The 18585-nt window shown below is 43.9% G+C and overlaps 1 protein-coding gene and 1 long non-coding RNA gene across 9 annotated transcripts in view; one reads left to right on the plus strand and one right to left on the minus strand.

Moving 5' to 3' along the window:
- LOC137562593 (uncharacterized) overlaps positions 1–18585 on the plus strand; it is a 98238-nt gene that overhangs the window by 23128 nt on the left and 56525 nt on the right. For 2 of the 8 annotated variants that reach the window (XR_011030151.1, XR_011030152.1), the window contains exons 4-5: positions 4136–4248; positions 5409–5690. This is a non-coding gene — a long non-coding RNA (uncharacterized lncRNA). Of the gene's footprint in view, positions 1–4135; positions 4249–5330; positions 5712–7319; positions 7883–9396; positions 9637–11832; positions 12432–18585 lie in introns of those variants that run through there. The other 6 variants (XR_011030153.1, XR_011030147.1, XR_011030149.1 and 3 more) reach the window with 5 other exon arrangements.
- Positions 3147–12011, minus strand: LOC137562591 (plasminogen activator inhibitor 1-like). Its single transcript, XM_068274081.1, has 9 exons — positions 11882–12011; positions 9881–10125; positions 9366–9611; positions 7974–8168; positions 7664–7862; positions 5570–5670; positions 5350–5436; positions 4151–4234; positions 3147–3486 (listed from the first exon to the last, which is right to left on the minus strand). Exons 1-9 carry the CDS (start codon positions 11896–11898, stop codon positions 3449–3451), a joined length of 1212 nt encoding a protein of 403 aa, XP_068130182.1. The 5' UTR covers positions 11899–12011; the 3' UTR covers positions 3147–3448.

Genomic DNA, 18585 nt, shown 5'->3' on the forward strand with positions numbered 1-18585 from the left:
TTCGCTAATAACTTTATCGCTACTTATCAAAATTAATTGATCTATATCTCGTTTTTTCCGCCACTAATTAGGCTTTCTTTGGGTACTACATTTTGCTAAGAGCCACTTTACTGTAAATGCATTTTAACAGGAAGATTAAGATAGAAATGGAAAAAAATCATTATTTCTCAGTTTTTGGCCATTATAGTTTAAAATTAATACATGCTACAGTGATTAAAACCCATGCATTTTATGTGCCCATTTGTCCCGCTTATTACACCATTTAAATTACGTCCCTATCACAATTTATGGCGCCGATATTTTATTTAGAAATAAAGGTGCATTTTTTCAATTTGCGTCCATCACTATTTACAAGCTTATAATTTTAAAAAATTTAATAAGATACTCTCTTGACATGTATATTTAAAAAGTTCAGACCCTTAGGTAACTATTTATGTAGTTTTTTTTTTTTAATTGTAATTTTTTTTTAATACAAAAATTTATTTGGCTAATTTTAGTTTGTGAGGGAAACTGCTAATTTTAGATGTAATATAATGTATTTTTTTATTTAATAAAAGTATGTGGGTGCAGTTTACTATTTGGCCACAAGATGGCCACATTAAAAAAATTCCTGGATGCGAACGATGTCGCATCTAGGAACTAAAATGAAGAGAAGAAGTTTCCTGGGGGCAGAAATACCACGCTCTCTGATGAGAAAGCGTCGGTATTTCTGCCGGGGACTTAGATCGGTGAATGGGAATTATATTCCCATTCACTGATCGGAGGGCAGCGGGAGCGCGCACGGGCCCGATCACGCGCCCAATCGCGCGCACCACACGGCTGCAGCACCAGTGCCTATCTGGACGGATATATTCGTCCAGATATGGCGAAGTGGTTAAAGGACCACTATCGCAAAAAAAAAAAAAAAGTAGGCAGTTGAAATCTGACAAAACTGACAGGTTTTGGGCCAGTCCATCTCCTCATGGCGGATTCTCAGAGTTTTCTCTGTTTTCAACGGCATTTTCTGAACAGCAGTTGCAAAGTCTAACTGACATAATAGTGTGCAAGTGATTAGGGAGGCCGGCTGGTATCTGACTATTTTGGCAGTTAAACTGCTGTTCAGGAAATGCTGTTGAAATCAAAGAAAACCCCGCGTATGGACTGGCACAAAATCTTGGGGAGGTGCGGTTAGGGTTAAATACTTACCTGTCCCGATGTCATTCACAGACCCTGAACACCCTGAACAAGCATGCAGCAGATCAGGTGTTTCTGACATTATTGTCAGACCTGACAAGATTAGCTGCATGCTGGTTTCTGGTGTGATTCAGATACTACTGCGGCCAAATAGATCAGCAGGACTGCCAGGCAACTGGTACAAGGAGATAAATATGGCAGCCTCCATATACTTCTCACTTCGAGGGCCATATGCAATTCACTTTTTCTTCTAAGTTTTCTCCTAGGTGATAGTTTCAAACCTCATCAATAAAATGCTCTTTAAGCCACCAGCAAAAAAGAAAATACTCCGAATACTATTGAAAGTATTTTCCTGTGACTTTTTGGCACTATTTTCAATTGCAGAGCAATAAAAAGTGATTTTAAACCGCATATGAAAAATTATCTCCTGGGAGAAAACTTAGGAGAAAAACCTTTTCTACTGAGTTTCCTCCTCGGTGACATTTTCACACCTTGCCATAAAATGACCTTTAAACTACCATCAAGCAAGAAAATACTCAAAATAAATTTGATAGTAATCTTTCACCGACTTTTTAATACTTCAATTGTAAAATGCTGAAAAATTATTTTTAACGGAAGATGATGAAAATGATCTCCTGTGTTGCGTCATTACGGCCGTGCTTTGCATTAATTGCCGGTACCAGTGTTAGAACGAGCATCACTCACATGCAGGCAGATTATAGCGTGTTTTGTGTAGTATTTGGGGAGCAGATCAGTTGTACGGTGTACAAATAGATTTGTCATATTGCCCATAATGATGTTGTCTGTTCCCTGATAAAGGGTGAGCCCTTGGGTTGGGTACCTTGAAATCATCAGCATTATAAATGTATAATGATTGCTTGAAGGACAACTGTAACGAGAGGGATATGGAGGCTGCCATACTTATTTCCTTTTAGACAATACCAGTTGCCCATACCTCCCAACTTTTTGAGATGAGAAAGAGGGACACTTACATGTCACACCCCTGATCACGCCCCCATCTCACACCCCTTGTCACACATACCATAAAGATTCCATAAGAAAAATATGTTGTTTTATAATTCAAACGACACTGGTCCTTTCTATCCTGGTTCATTTTCCTTCATAGTAACATTTTAAAATTAGTAATACATCAATTTTATGGATGGGAATAAAGTTTAGAGTCAATCAAACACATTTTTTTAGTAGATAAATATATATATATTTACATAGAAAGAGGGACAAATGAGGAGGAAAGAGGTACAGGGCTCCCAAAGAGGGACTGTCCCTCCAAAAGAGGGACAGTTGGGGGCTATGGTTGCCTGGCAGCCCTGCTGATCCTCTGGCCCTAATACTTTTAGCCACAGCCCCTGAAAAAGCATGCAGCATATCAGGTGTTTCTGACATTATTCTCTGATCTGACAAGATTAGCTGCATGCTTGTTTCTGTTGTGATACTACTGCAGCCAAATAGATCAGCAGGACTGCCAGGGAAATGGTATTGTTTAAAAGGAAATAAATATGGTAGTCTACATTTCCCTCTCACGAAAGTTGTCCTTTAAAGCCTCACTGCAGACAAAAACATTTTCCTGGATGTATGTCGAGGTTGCCGTAAGTGGTTGAGCTTTTTTCATTCAACCAGAACCGCATTGATTAGCTGATATTAAATAAATTGTTTGTAAAATACTGGTCTGGTGCCCTGACAGAGGCCACCTTCCAAAGCCCAGACTGTCAGTGCTATAGGCTGCAATCTTTATAAACAGATTCAGACTGTGCCGGCACTTTGCAATCTGAACAGCAGGATGATGCAATCTAAGAAGTGACAGCCCCCAAGGAGGATGAAACTGACTTCCCTGATTCTGTGCTTTTGACCAGGTGATCAAAATTTAAAGGCAGTCTTTTTATTTGCAGTTGCTACATTGCCGCTATAGTACAGTTCCTTTAGTTATAATAATATAAATCACACATAGGCAGGCGTAAAATATAAATAAATATATTTATTAAATATACAGACAGTACAAAATTTACAAATTCGGCAATAGAAAACTTTTCTACAATATAATCTCTTTTTCACTTGTGCAATTCGCTAAAGGTTTTGCTCACACACTCAGTACAGTCCTCTCACACTCATTCATACTACCCGTGACACCCCATTCCCCCCCACCCCCAGTAGTCAGACGACGAGCCTTTGAAGAAGCAAAAGCCCTAAGCTGTAGTGAGGTTTGGTCCACAGGTGGAGGAGGTGTTGTTCTGGAAATTGGCACTAGATGGTGCTAGACTCATGGCTCCATAACTTGTCCCATGAACAGCAGGGCACCTGGGGAAGAGAAGGAGACTCATTATACCTCTGGCAGAGAAGCACAATTTGCTAAGCTGAACTCATCAAAACTTTTTTTTCAGGGGGAAGGGCCGATGCCAGCATGTAGGCTGTAGCTCCACCCCTTCAGAGCTGCCAACGGCATCCCTAGTGGTCAGATCAAATGCACCCACATTGGATTGGAAACAGTTAACAGATTTCTAATGTGTCTTCATTCTGATTACAGAGTTATACAAGTCCCCGTTCACACTGGGGATCGTGAAATTCTAGCGATTATCGCTAGCATTTTGCCACGCTGTTTTTTTCGCGATTATCACGTTTTTTTACTGTACATTTTTGAAATTTGTGAGCGATTGCGATTCGCATTTTAAATACATTGCAATCGCGATCACTCTGAAATTGTTAAAAAAATGCTGCATTTAGCACGTTTGCGTTTACCGTGAATCGCCGGCGATCGCATCAGTGAGATCACCGCCATATGGTTTACATTACACTAGCGCTTTAAAAAGTGCTAGCGATTGATGGCGATTAGTGGTAAACGGCCGCCAATCGCCCCAGTGTGAATGGGAACTGATATTGCAGCTATTGCAGCGGTACGTTGCCGCGGCTCTCAGCCTGTCTGATGACTGCATTGCGTCTGCTCTTCCAGCTCAGCACAGCTTACCTGTCGGGTTGTGTCGGATGAGAAACAGAAACGGGTGATCCACAATGACCTCCAGAGGAGCCATGCGAGCCAACAGGACAGCGGCTGAGAAATCAAAGGTCAGACTCGTTACCATTATGCATCAAGTATCCATATTGTATACTATACTAGCTGAAGTAACAACTGACTCATCACTTGCCAGCATTCGGCTTGCCTTTTTATTTCATCGTTGCTGTGCACTTTTATAAAGCCACAGCTTCTATTGTACACACTAGAGGTAGCAGCACACACTGCAGCTAGTTTACTGTTTACTATTAGTATAGGTACAGGGTAGCAGCTTGTATTGTACATACAGGAGGTAGCAGGGATCAGTACACACTGCAGCCAGTTTACTATAAGTATGGCACACGGTAACAGCTTATAACGTTCATACAAGAGGTAACAGGGATCAGTACACACTGCAGCCAGTTTACTATAAGTATGGCACAACACACTGTAACAGCGTATAATGTACATACAGGGGATAGCACGGATCAGTACACATTGCAGCTAGTTTACTATTAGTATGGGCCCAGGGTAGCAGCTTACATTGTATATACTGGAGGTAGCAGGGATCAGTACACATTGCAGCTAGTTTACTATAAGTATGGACACACACTAACAACTTATAGTGTACATACTAGAGGTAGCAGGGATCAGTACACACTGAAGCTAGTTTACTATTAGTATGGGCCCAGGGTAGCAGCTTATACTGTACATACTGGAGGTAGCAGGGATCAGTTCACACTGCAGCTAGTTAACTATCAGTATAGGCACATGGTAGACAACTAATATTGTGTATACAGGAGGTAGCAGGGATCAGAACATACTGCAGCTAGTTTACTATGTTGTACATACTGCAGGTGGCAGGGATCAGCACACTAGCTAGTTTACCATCAGTATAAATGCAGGGTAACAGCTTATACTGTACATACTGGAGGTAGCAGGAATCAGCACACACTGCAGCTAGTTTACTATCAATATAGGCACAGAGTAACAGCTTATGTTGTACATACTGCAGGTGGCAGGGATCAGCACACACTTTAGCTAGTTTACCAAGAGTATAAATGCAGAGTAACATTTTACAGTGTTAAACCATTTTTTATATGTTTAGTTTGACCATGTGTTACAATATTATGCTCTGTCATTATGTAATGGTCAGTAAGGATTTCTTCCATTACCTGTGGCCGCTGAAGCTGTGGTTCCGCTCTCAGTTACTTCAATTTTGATTTTCTGGAAGGCTTCTGATACATACGTCGGTCTTTCACCTTTAAGACGAAACACAGATTGTCAGATGATGACAGGATGACAGAAAGAAGCATTGTGATTGGCCAGCCCTGCTCGTCAGCCATCTTTGCCCTCCTCCCACCCGGCAGTGTGATCTGTCAATGATGTACGTACTTGATAAGCGGCTGAAGTCTGCCTTTTCTTCCGAGAACATGTCTTCAATCCCCAGACGCTGGAATGGGGCCTTCAGATCGACCTCGCTTACAAGGGAAAACCTGTGAAGGAACATAAAACGGTCAGTTTCCCAGTGTCACCAGCCCTATGTGTGCATAAACGTAATCTAACCCTGAAGGGGCATGTAGCACAACAATATACTAATCAGCCAATCATGCGGCAGCAGTACTGAGTATAACGTTATGCAGATACTGGCCACGGGTAGAATAATGTAACCTCATTGTGGGTGACAAATAGACTTGTTTAAATATTTCTGTAACTGCTGATTTCTTATTATCCTCACAAACAACAACCTCAGGGATGCTGCTAAGGTTTTTGTGGCCCAAGCATCCCATAATTTGTGCCCCCAATGCATAGGTCCCTTCTCTCGTTATAATGGGTAGCCAAAGGTGCATCCCCCCCCCCCAGTATTGGTAGACACCCCAGTATAGGTAGCCCAGGTGTTCCCCCAGTATAGGTAGCCGCCACCTGTATAGGTAGCCAAAGTGTCCCCCCAGTATAGAAACCAACCCACTGTACAGGTAGCGGGTGACCCGCCCTCCCGTATAAGGCATTGGTGCCAGTGAGGGCATGTAGCATCCTTCTGGCTCTCCATCCCCAACACTTACCCACCTGCAGATCGGCAGCGACTTGAAAAGAGGAGAGCAGCGCATAGTAAACGTGCGGCACACTTCAAATCCAGGAAATGAGCAATGACATCACTTCTGCATCTGCAGTGTACTCCGTGGTCACTGCCTCGCTCAACTCTCTGTTCACATTGTCGCTGGCGTTAGGTCTGTGTGTGAGTGACGGGGAGGCAGAGGGGGCCATATAAGTCACAGAAAGGGCAGCATGGGAGGCCCCTGTTGTGTATAAGGCCCCCAGCGGAGGCTTGGTTCATCTGGGCCTAGCTGCACCCCTGGACAACTTCTAGAGTTTACTCTGGCAAAATCAGAGGATCAGTGGAAAATGGCCAGACTAGTTTTAGCAAACAAAACAGTCTTCAGTTACTCAGATAGTCACTATTTACAACTGTGGTGATCAGAAAAACATCTCAGAATCCATAACACATCATGGCTAGATTTCTGCCAGTGAATAATAGGGTAAGGTTGTAGGAGGCACCAGCATAGCTCCCAACTTTTTGAGATGAGAAAAAGGGACACTTAAGCCACACCCCTGATCACGCCCCCGTCACACCCCTAGTCACACATACCATAAAGATTTCATAAGAAAAAATATGTTGTTTTATAATTCAAACCACACTGGTCCTTTCTATCCTGGTTCATGTCCCTTCATATTAACATTGTAAAATTAATAATATATCAATTTAAAGGATGGGAATAAAGTGTAGAGTCAATCAAACTCCTTTTTTAGTAAATAAATATATATATTTACATAGAAAGAGGGACAAAGTCCTGAAAGAGGGACAAATGAGGGTGAAAGGGGGACAGGGCTCCCAAAAGAGGGACTGTCCCTCTGAAAGAGGGACAGTTGGGAGCTATGCACCAGAGTCAAGACAAGGTCCTCCAGCACCCAAAGCTGAGACACCAAAGTGCGCCCCTCCATCCCTCCCACCCCAGCCGTCACACACTGATTGCTATTACACTAAGAGGTACCCCAACCCCACCAACACCTTAATCTCTAGTTATCTGGCTTGCCGCCACTGCCATGTATCCCCTTTTCTTACTTCTCTCTGCTTCAAACACAATAGGGGAATGATAGCTGAGTGAGTTGTGCGCCCCCTCCTACACTGCGCCCTGAGGCTGGAGCCTCTCTCGCCTCTGTCTCGGCCCCGCCCTGGGAGGCACGTATTCACGCCAAAGAAATTCCCATTTTGAAGGAGAAGGTTAGTTTTCTTTTATGATTCTTTTTTCTTTAGAATCTTGGGAAACTCAGTCACGTGACACTAGTAGTTTGGCAGGAAGTTCAAGGTACCCCATTCACCCAGGATCCCAGACAGCAATGAAACAATGCACTGTTGTTGTGTATTGTAACTAAATTGCTTTTAACGGTATCAGTTTAGAACGTTGCGTCTTAGCAAAAGATGAGCCTTACTTGGGCAAGACAAGGAGGCGGGTGGCTTTCTGCATGGTGGCTTTCCACTGGTTGACAAGTTCCGCAGTCAGGATGTCAGTAATGGCAGACAGAGGTACGTGTTTCTCATAGGGAGCGGCTATCAACATGCTGAGCTCATCCCCTTCGTACGGCAGCTCGATGACATCGTAGAACTCTCCTTCGGGGGTTTCAAACTCACCTAGGACAAAAGGATTCATTGTAAGTGCTTCTGATGGACTGGTCTTGTGCAACGTAATAATATCCAGTTACATACTACTACTGAAATTGTATGCAACCAAACAACACTTACTGCAGTTGTACTTGGCGGTGTTGGCCATCATCTGTGTCTGGACTACGGATCCGTCAGAACGATAGAATGGTCTGGAGTGGGTGGCCTTCTCTGGAAACGGTAAGATCCATTTTCCGTCAAAGCTGACGGCATTAAGTAGGACAAGTCGGGTCAGTGGTGGGATGGAGTTGCTTCCCAAGAAGTCCTTGATCATTCCTAGAAAGTCAGAAAAGAAACTCGTTAGGAGGTAACTTGACTGTAGTCGGCAACCTTAAAGCAACAAGAACTCTATGAATAAAGCCCTATTAGACCCCAAATAGAAGTAGGCAAATTTGGCAAATCCATTGTATAGCTATGTGTGCACCTTTCTAAAGGGGTTTAGGAGGACCACTAGTGACTGGATGATTTCCAGTGAGTAGGCCGCGGTCTTACAATTGCACACCACCAACTACCTGTGAAGGACACCAATGTGTCTTCATCTAGAGGACCTGTTTTACTGCAATGCAGGTAAACAGAGTAAAGCAGTCTGGCATTTATTGTTCCAATTACTTTAGGTGTCGCATGGGCACACCTGATTGATCTGCCCACTGGCTACATCCAGGCAGAAGAGCCTCTGAGCTGCAGTGGAGTTTGCCATTTACATACCACAGATGAAGCAGATATTCTTTCCGCCAATTCCACGTATACACTATACATTTACTTATAAAACTTGATTGCTAGCAGAATTTGGCTTGTTTAGTGATGGGATTAGTTGGATGCCATGCGTACTGCAGACTATTAATACAGGCACCTCTGTACGTGAAAATATATTAATTTCACTATTCTTTATACCACTAAGGGTTGACCATGAAGTGTACCTGTAAGGGAAAAATGCCGTTGCAGGGTACTCATTTCGGGAGGGGGGGGGCTTCCAGAGGCTTACCCCTTCCTCCTCTACTGGCCCATTCTAGCAGTGAAACCCCCAGAAAACCACTTGATGATGGGTCACGCCTTCACAAGTGCGAGCCATCTGCGCCTCTGCAGTAGTACGGACCTGACTGGGTTTGGATTTTTCCCCTGAAGCCCGAGAGGTTTCATGCTACTGCACATACACAGTTCGGGGATCTCTTGCTGGATCATCCTGGCTGAGGAGGACGAGGTAAGTATCCAAAGGAGGCTGTAGCAAACCTCACAGGCTTGCTTTAAATTAGGCAACAGGTGCTAATTATCACTAGAGATACTAATTGCAGCTTGTTTCCAAGTTAAGTGTAAATTTATCCAGGTTGGAAATTGGGCCAATCAAAATCTACAGGAAATGTGTTTGATTGGTCCGATTCCAGGCTGCGCACAATCATCATTAGATGCAATTATTAGTATCTCACTGGCCATCTGTATTTATCACGCACATCAAGGTCTCCTGAACCTCCTTCTCACCATTTGTTTGGTTCTCCACCCACTGGTTCAGGATGTCCTTGGCTTGGGCTGGATCTGTGAAGTCGATCTGAGTCACTTGGCGCTTGAAGAAAGCATGAAACCTTTTCAGGAAGCCCGGAGTCAGTTCCAGATCCCGCTGGACAAACAGTCCGTCAGCTACGTGTGCCGAAGAGGCCTGTTCGCCTGAGGTGTTGGAGCTGGTGATCTGATGTCTAATTTTGCGTAGAACCGCAGACACCGTCCTCTCTGAAGAAAGATCACGAAAGTTAAGGTTATAACAGACATCTGAACTAGTGAATTTTGTTTTATTTAGTCTGTAAAAGGAGATCACACTTTTGTATTCTTATTAGAAATCTAGAATCCATTTGAAATGACTTGACTACCATCTTGCAGTGTGGCCTGCTCACTTCAATACCAGGACTACAGTGGATAAGTAGCAAGCATGGCTATGGTGACCTGCTAACCATTTATCCACCAAGCTGCCAACAGTTTAGTAGATACTGAAACTGACTTACCAGAATACCCATAATTGAGGGTTCTCCGTAACTGTTCCCAAGTGTCCCCGTCTGTTCCTGACTGAAGAATGTTGAGTGCAGAAGAAGCACCGTAGGGCGAGAACCCCAAATTCTTATCTTTGTGATCCTGCAGAACTTCTTGGAACAAGCGTACCCCAAAATCAGCATCTTTCTTGGCCACTTTAGTGAAGGTGCTTGGGCGTTGAGCAACCACTGTCCACGACAGGAGGGTAAGAGCCAGCAATCTAGGAAAAGAAACATAAAAAACCTTATTAACATTCCACATCTATCTACTCACAATTATACATCAGACTTATGTTAGAGGAAAGAGGGACAAAAGCATTTCGATCAGCTGGAACTAACCCCCCCCCCCCCCAAAAAAAAAAAAAAGTTCTGATGTGGTGTAGGAAATACTTAGACACTTATAAGTACAGGTAGCCCCCGGTCATTGAACGAGGTAGGAACTGTCTGTAGGTCCGTTCTTAACTTGAATCTGTCCATAAGTCGAAACACTGTGCCGTCCCTATCCCATGTACCTCCTCTATGCCCCCCGTGTCTCCAGTGTACCCCTCTGTATCACCTCTGTACATGCTTGTTTCAGGTGTGGGATTCAGACACTCCTGCAGCCTAATGCCTGGTACACGCTATGCTTTTTTTGACGGGTCAAATCAATAATTTCCGACAGGTCCAATCAGGTTTCCGATCAATTTTCTAATTGAGTTTGTGCAATTGGAAAACGGATCAGAAACATAATTGGACCTATCGGAAATGATTAATTCGGCCCGTCGATTTGGCAGGAAATTGCATGGTGTGTACCAGGTTAAAGAGGACAGTAGGACAGCTAGACGACTGGTATTGTGAAAAAGGAAAGACATATGGCAGCCATTATATCCCTTTCACTTCAGGTCCCCTTTAACTCTTCTTCAGTCAGTCATCCATCCATTCATCGTGGAGGGAATCTGATCATGTTACACTCCACACGTCTGAGTTCTCTGAGTCACATGATGCAGAGTAACCAATGGCACGGGAAGGGAATCCCAGCCTGCGTCAGAACATGGAGGAGGAGCCTCAGAGACTGCAGTCAGCTGTACAATGCAGTTCTCCAGCAGCTGTACAATGACGGCCCAGGAAAAGACAGTCAGTGGAAAATAAAACAAGCAAAGAAATCAGAATAAGTAAAAATAGATGGTTATATTGTTCACTGAAAAGTAGTGTGTTCATATTCAGCATTTTGAATTCGGAACACCTGAAACTGTCGATCACCAACCTTCAGCACCATTTCAGTACCGGACAAGCGGACAGGGTCGGGGGGAGGTCACTATTTGCGCTTCACTGCATCTTTCACATGACTTCAGTACTTCCTTCCTCCAAAGCCGGAGGGAGGAAGTATCACGATCATGTGAAATGTGTAGTGAAGCACAGGTAAGTGAACTCCATGTGACCCTGTCCGTTTGCGCGGGTGCTGAATAGGGATGGTCAGAAATGCCGATTTCAGATTCCGCAGAAGTTCCGATTACCGAAAATGCCGATTACTGTTAGTTTTCAAATCGCTGCCGAGCCGACGCAAAGTCAGCAGCGTGTTACCGTTTGACTTCCGTGGCAACGTAGTGGTGGTGGAAGTCATTGGAGTCAATGGGCGACCAGGGATTTCATCAATGGGAGCGTGGTGCGTCGCGGACCGCTGGGTACCCCAGGGAATCCCAGTGACGTACGTCCTGCCCAGCAGGGAGTACACCTCTCTCGGGTCATATGTTTGTCATTTTTTGTGTTGCGGTGCGATACGCCAGGAGCATGGCATGCCCACCACAACGCAAAAAATATAAGTACAAAACTGGTAAAACAAATGGGTGCATTCTGGCCCGTCTGCTGCAAGCATAAATGGCACCTATAGTGTGAAAGGAGCCTAACAGAAAAAAGCATCCAGCTGTATAAACTGTCTTTTTTTCTTTCAGAGGAAACTACAAATGAGAAACTCCAGAGAAATAAATTGGCCACACTTACCGCATGTTACAGTTCATGATTCAGGCTTGTAGTAGTCACGGTAGAATCCGCTGAGCTGATATCTGACAGCAGGAGCACAGCTGTAATGCAGTTCACTCTCTCTCCAGCTCTGGGCTGCTGTGTAATCCAGACTGTCCCAAGCCAGAATATATACTCTACAACACCTCCCCCCCCCTCCCTCCTCCCTGCGCCCTGGGGTGTTTCCCAACAACAGAGGACACCTCCCGCTCTGTCTGCAGGCCCAGATGTGAATAATCAGTGCAGTCTGTGTGTGATTGTACACATCATGTCCATATTTAGCTGTCTGTCAATGGAGGTGACTTCATCACTGGAAGAAGTGTGTGTGCAGAGTCATCTCTACAATGTGGTTCTTGTTATCTCGCAGCATGGACTATAATAGCAGAGTGTGAGACCAGGAAAATGCTCAGCAACACACAAAAATAAACTTTAAACATGATCTCGGTTATAAATGGAATCCCAGGGTTTTTATTTTGGAGACATGTGAAAGTCCTCTGGCTGATGCGGACATTCTTAAGAACTAGTATTCAAGTTTTCATAAAGTTGAACCGCTACCAAAACTTTTTGTTTGTTCGCTTGTTTTAGTTACTATAGAGGAGAAACAACCTCTGTCCGATTTATAAATGCAATAGTTATGGAAGTACAGGATATCAACCTCTAAAATATTCATGCCGGTCTCACCTTTTAAGTGAACCAGAGATGAAGCACCCTCATGTATTTTACTATATATATCAGTGGGAACATTAGAGAAAACACCTACCCTGCTCTCTGTTTCATTCTTCACTGTTCAGCTTGCTTCTTATCAGCCTTGAAAAAAATCCCCGCCTGAGCATTCAGTCTTGCTTTGCTATAAATGACTCAGCTATAATGATTGCTGAGCAGAGCTACAAGGGGGCAGGCTTGGGCTTGAAAAGACATCAGAGAAGACAGACTCAGCTATAATGATTCCTGAGCAAAGCCAGACTGAATGCTCAGTCTGGGATTTTATCAGGGCTGATTAGAAGCAGGCTGAGCAGTGAAGAATGAAACAGAGAGCAGGGTAGGTGTTTTTTCTAATGTTCCCACTGGTATATATGGTACAATACATGAGGGTGCTTTGTCTCTGGCTCACTTTAAGGGTACCATATAGGAAAAAAAAAATTCTGGAAAGGGCGCACAGGGCTATTGACATATACAATCGCCCTGTGCTCCCTTACATAATTTTTTCCTGTCTGATTTTTCCTGCTGTCTGTTACCTTGCCATCAATAGCATAGCTAAGGAGCTTTGTGCCCCAATGCAAATTTTACATTGCCCCCCCTCCCCCCCAAGCCACCACCACCCCCCCCCCCCCAGCATCCCCCCCAAGCATTCTATACAACTATTCATATGGCACAACACAGGGCAACTGGTGACACGCGGTGCAGCCAAGTGGGAGAAGAAGATTACCAGTGCGATCACCTTCCTTGACTCCTCCTGCGCTGCCTGCGTCAAGACGTCAAGTCATCATCACGTCACCACCGCGTGATGACACCTGATGTCCTGTAGCGGTACTGCAGGTTGTAAGTGCGCGGCGCCCATGGAGGAGTCGGCTTTCCTGGCTCCCTTCCCCTGTGTGTTTTCCTGCTCCCTGCTTCCTCATGGATGAGCGTGCTCACTAGTAGGGTTGATCAAAGTGATGTTAATACTTTGAAGTTATGCAAATTTGTATGCAAATGTATGCAGTTTGAAAATGGACCAATCAATTTAAACCCAGGTTTAAATTGACTGGTCCATTTTCAAATTGCATACATTTCCATAAAAAATTGCATACATTCAGAAGTATTTGCATCTCTTTGATCATCCCTAGTCACTAGTAAGTAGGTAGATCTACTTGTAACCTGTGGCTATGTGACTGTCCCTAAAGAGTAAGGGTTCGCGAGTCCACAGGGATGGAGGGAAGAGGGTGGAATTTTTACACCCTCTCCTGGGGTGCAATTTAGCCTAGAAACTGCCCTGGCACAACAAAACCAGCCTAGGACACCCAGCAGGACTGGATTTGGACATCTTACCACCTAAGGCCCACTGTCACCAACAACCCCATTTGTTCTCCTAGTCCTGTACTCTCGCCTTGTACTCCCCCCATCCTGTGTACTTCCCTGGTCCTATGTGCAGGGCCCTGGTGCGGTTGCAAACTCTGCATCCCCTATTGTTACACACGTCATACTTACCTCTGGTGTAGTCTACTCCTCAATCTCTTTCTCCTCTTCTGTTTGTCCATCGTGATCAGTGGAATTCTTGTCCTCCATTTTAAAAATGGCCGTTACCCCATAACAGCCTCCTGGTCAGCACACTGTTAAACTGCAATATCGCCCACTTGAGCCATGGGAAAACATGGAAATTACCTTGCTCATCAGTTGTCCTTTCAGTTATGACAGCAGCTGATATATACTGTAACTGACAGCAACAGGTAAATTTCAGTTCTGACAAAATCTTGTCAGAACTGGAAGGAACAGTTGTAAGAAGAAAATGGTGAGATTCTGAGAGGAACTGATGGAGAGGTAAGTATGTAAGATTCATTTGGAGGTACATCATGTGTTTATTTAAAGAGACACTGAAGTCTCTTTTTTTTTACATTCTTTTGTTAGAAAGTCCTCTTCATCATTAAATTCTAAGTGGAAACACTGCATCCCCGCGGCAGATGAGTGATTTATTACCGAGAAATAGCCCTGCAAAGTTCCATGACTTTGCAGGTCTCAGATTATGTTGCCCTGGGGAGGCAGATCTTTGTGCAGTAGCTCTGCCTCTCCGCAATCATCCTCCACCAATCTCCGCCTCCTCCCCGCCCCTCTCAGTGAAAGTAGACTGAGAGGGGCGGAGATCGGTGGAGGTTGACTGCGGAGGAGGCAGAGCTACAGCGCAAAGCTCGACCTCTTCCAGGAAGAAAAGTCCTGGAACTTTGCAGGGCTATTTCTCTGTAATAAATAACTCACTCTGCTGCGGGGATGCGGCTATTCCACTTGGTAGTTAAAGGGACTCCGAGCTCTAACTAAAATCAAAATCTGAACTTATCTGCATGCACAGTACTGTCACGCCGGCCGCCGTGATGGCGCGAGGTGGCGGCGTGGTGACGGCTGACGTCATCTTTCAGGAAGAGGAGCCCGACACGTGGGCCCAGTGTTGCCGGGAGCCGCTAGGGAGCCATTTCTGACCAAGGCCTGGGAGAAGAGCCAGATGGACACCGAGGGACCTCCCGACCTACGGTGGGCTGGAGAAAGCCCCAGGTAAGTTCAGATTTTGATTTTAGTTAGAGCTTGGAGTCCCTTTAATGTTGAAGACGACTTTATAACAAAATAAGGTAAAAAAAAAAGAGACTTCAGTGTCTCTTTAAATAAACACATGATGTACCTCCAAATGAATCTTACATACTTACAGAACAGTGGGAATAAGAGGGAAAGAAATGTAAAAAAAAGTCCTTGTAGTTTTTAAGAAAATTGATTTTAAAGTTACAATAGGAAAAATGGCTCTTTAAATGTTGTTAAATGACAGATAATGTACAGTATCTACCTATCTGTAGTGTAAATAGTGGTGTAGCACTGGGGGGGATGCAGAGGTTGTGACCCCACCAGGGGCCCCTGTACCAAAGGGGCTCACTAGGGGCCCTCCTTCATCCATCTTATTAGCTTTTCATTGGTGCTATGCTGGTAATGAACACCTCTGTATGTACATTGCATAAAGGGGTTCTGTGGTGGTTATTAAAAACAAAAAGTGTCACTTACCTGGAGCTTCTATCGGCCCCCCTGCAGACATCTTGTCCTGCACCAGCCTCAATGATCCTCTGGTTCCTGTGCCGCGGCTCACTTCCCAATTATTAGTCTAACTAGACGAATGCCACTGTGTGAGGACGCACGTGGCCGTGGCAGCGCAGATGCAGTGACATTCGTCTAGTTAGACTAATAATTGGGTAGTGAGCCACGGCATGGGGACCAGAGGATCGTTGAGGCCGGCATGGGATGAGATGTCTGCAGGGGGGCCAGTAGAAGCCCCAGGTAAGTGACACTTTTTGTTTTTAAAAACCACAACAGAACCCCTTTAACTAACTGTTTCCTTAATCTGATTACACCTCTCTAACACTGCAGCTGTTGTTGGTAGGTTTTGGGACTACATATTAATAAAGTGCTTGGGGCCCCATGTACAACTCGTACTAGGGCCCCAAGCTCATTAGTTATGACACTGAGTGTAAATTTACATATTCCAAAAGACATAGCAGTGGATTTCATGCGGGGGTTTCCAGGTGGTCAGTATACAGTGTGTAACGTTCACCTGAAAACCCGGGGGAAGTGGCAACACTTTGGCCAGGGATTGCTGTAGAGCTCCGATACTGTTGGATAAGGATTAATTGACTTCAATGCAATATGGTAATTCGATTGACCCGAAAATCTCAGCCTGTTCAACCGAATGATGACCGGCGAATCGAACACAGAGCTATTCGACCAACACTACTTGTAGGTTGAAAAGAGATCAGAGTTGGAGAAGACCCTCTGTGAAATGGGAAACAGCTCACAAATTTGGCCAAGACAGACTGGAATGACAGTAAATTCCTCCCAGAGATGACCTAATGGAAAAGATATTTGAAAGAAAAAACAAAGTTGGCGGAAAACGCAATGAAAAGAATCACTGACCACGGTGAGGTGGACCAAGAGTGAAGGCCTAAAACAGAGTTCAGGAAGTTCAGCTGTGAAATGTGCTTTTGGTGATAAACTCTAATATTCTATTCTTAGGTGTTACTACTCTGTGTGTGTTCCAGTTATAGCAGAAATTATATAGAAATGGTTTGTGTTTTGTGGTTGGTAGGAAGCTGAGTCAGGCCCAGAGAAAGCCAAGGAGAATTCTGGGAATGCGTTAGCACATTCTCAGAAATTGGGACATAACTTCATGGAAAGTTTTGAAAACAAGAGGGGGGAGGAGTTGTTGGTTTTGAGTCACTGAGTGTCCTATAGAAGAAGGAACTGTCCGAGCGTGGATAGTGACAGCGTGTATCGGGGCTCCTCTCTTTGAGTCACCCCATTCCCACGTGTCATTTCTGAATCAGCCACGGTACAAAGGCTTTCGTAAATATTTGCTGAGTGTTTCTCAAGCTGCCCTGGTCAGTTTGCAAAACCCATCAGTCCATTGTCATCCTTTATGTCATAATTACTGTTCTTTTCAACTTTGAGTTTGAACTGACAGCCTGTGATGTCTCTGGCTTCTGAACCACATTTCTGGGTTGTCCTCGAATCCAAATCCCAAAAGTTTCTTGAATATTTTGAATCTCGATTCTAACAAATCCTGTACATCCTGTACTGTGATCCGTCTAAGAAAAGTAGTTAGACTCATGGGACTCGATTCACAAAGCGGTGCTAACCCAGTTAGCATGCCTAAAAGACTTTAGGCATGATAACCATTGCACCATGCTGGTGAAAAGCCAGTTTAGGCGTGATAAGTTTAGGTGTGATAAGTTTAGGTGTGATAAGTTTAGGCATGCTAAGTTTAGATAAGTTTAGATCGCTTGCAAAGTCCCGCACGCAAAGCAGCGCCATTAAACTTTATACAAAGTGCACCAGTCTTTGCTAGCGTAAAACTTTTGATCAGCTGTGCACTGCGGTGCTAACGCAGTTGGCGCTTAAACTTAGCATGCCTAAACTTATCACACCTAAACTTATCATGCCTAAACTTATCACACCTAAACTTATCACACCTAAACTTATCATGCCTAAACTGAGTTTAGGCATGATAAAGGGCTTTTCACCAGCGTGCTAACTGTTAGCACCGCTTTGTGAATCAAGCCCATGGGGCCTGATTCACAAAGCGGTGCTAACAGTTAGCACGCTGGTGAAAAGCCATTTATCACGCCTAAACTCAGTTTAGGCATGTGTGTTTAGGTGTGATAAGTTTAGGTGTGATAAGTTTAGGCATGATAAGTTTAAGCACCAACTGCGTTGGCACCGCAGTGCACAGCTGATCAAAAGTTTTGCGCTAGCAAAGTCTGGTGCACTTCGCATAGAGTTTAATGGCGCTGCTTTGCGTGCGGGACTTTACACGCTATCTACACTTATCTAAACTTAGCATGCCTAAACTTATCACACCTAAACTTATCACACCTAAACTTATCACGCCTCAACTGGCTTTTCACCAGCGTGGTGCAATGGTTATCATGCCTAAAGTCTCTAACTGGGTTAGCACGGCTTTGTGAATCGAGCCCATGGTGCCCATACACAGTACAATTTTATTTTATTTTTGATCAGGGAAATTTGATCAATTTTTCTGTTTGGTTGAATAGTTTAGAAAATTCTTTTTGAGGTACCATACACAAAGATCTAATAGAAAATCTGAGATCTAATAGTCTTTTCTTATACAACCTATCATGTACTATAAATACTTCACAAACAATCACCAAGATTTTTCCATCATATCCAATCAGATTTTTATTGAAAAAAAAAAAGAATAATCGTTAATTGTTTCTTGATAATAATCATTTTTTTCCGATTTTCACTCCATTCGATCTTTTTTTACGAATAGACGGCAAAATTAAATGTTTTAATTGTACCGTATATGGGCACTATTAGAATATCCTAATTACATAATTCTTATGTACATGATTCATTAGATTTGAGATTTGAAAGATTTAAGAAAATCGAGAATCTTTTTGGATTCAGATTCAAGGAAATTTGGGATTCGTCCTACAGTACAG

Source organism: Hyperolius riggenbachi, chromosome 3 (genome assembly GCF_040937935.1).
Source record: "Hyperolius riggenbachi isolate aHypRig1 chromosome 3, aHypRig1.pri, whole genome shotgun sequence".
NCBI classification, from domain to species: Eukaryota; Metazoa; Chordata; class Amphibia; order Anura; family Hyperoliidae; genus Hyperolius; species Hyperolius riggenbachi.

Coding starts and splice junctions, on each gene's coding strand:
- LOC137562591 (XM_068274081.1), bottom strand. Junction 8,169..9,365: donor GGTGGAGAACCAAACAAATG/GTGAGAAGGAGG, acceptor CTGACTTTCTAG/GAATGATCAAGGACTTCTTG. Junction 5,671..7,663: donor CGCCTCCTTGTCTTGCCCAA/GTAAGGCTCATC, acceptor GTTCCTTCACAG/GTTTTCCCTTGTAAGCGAGG.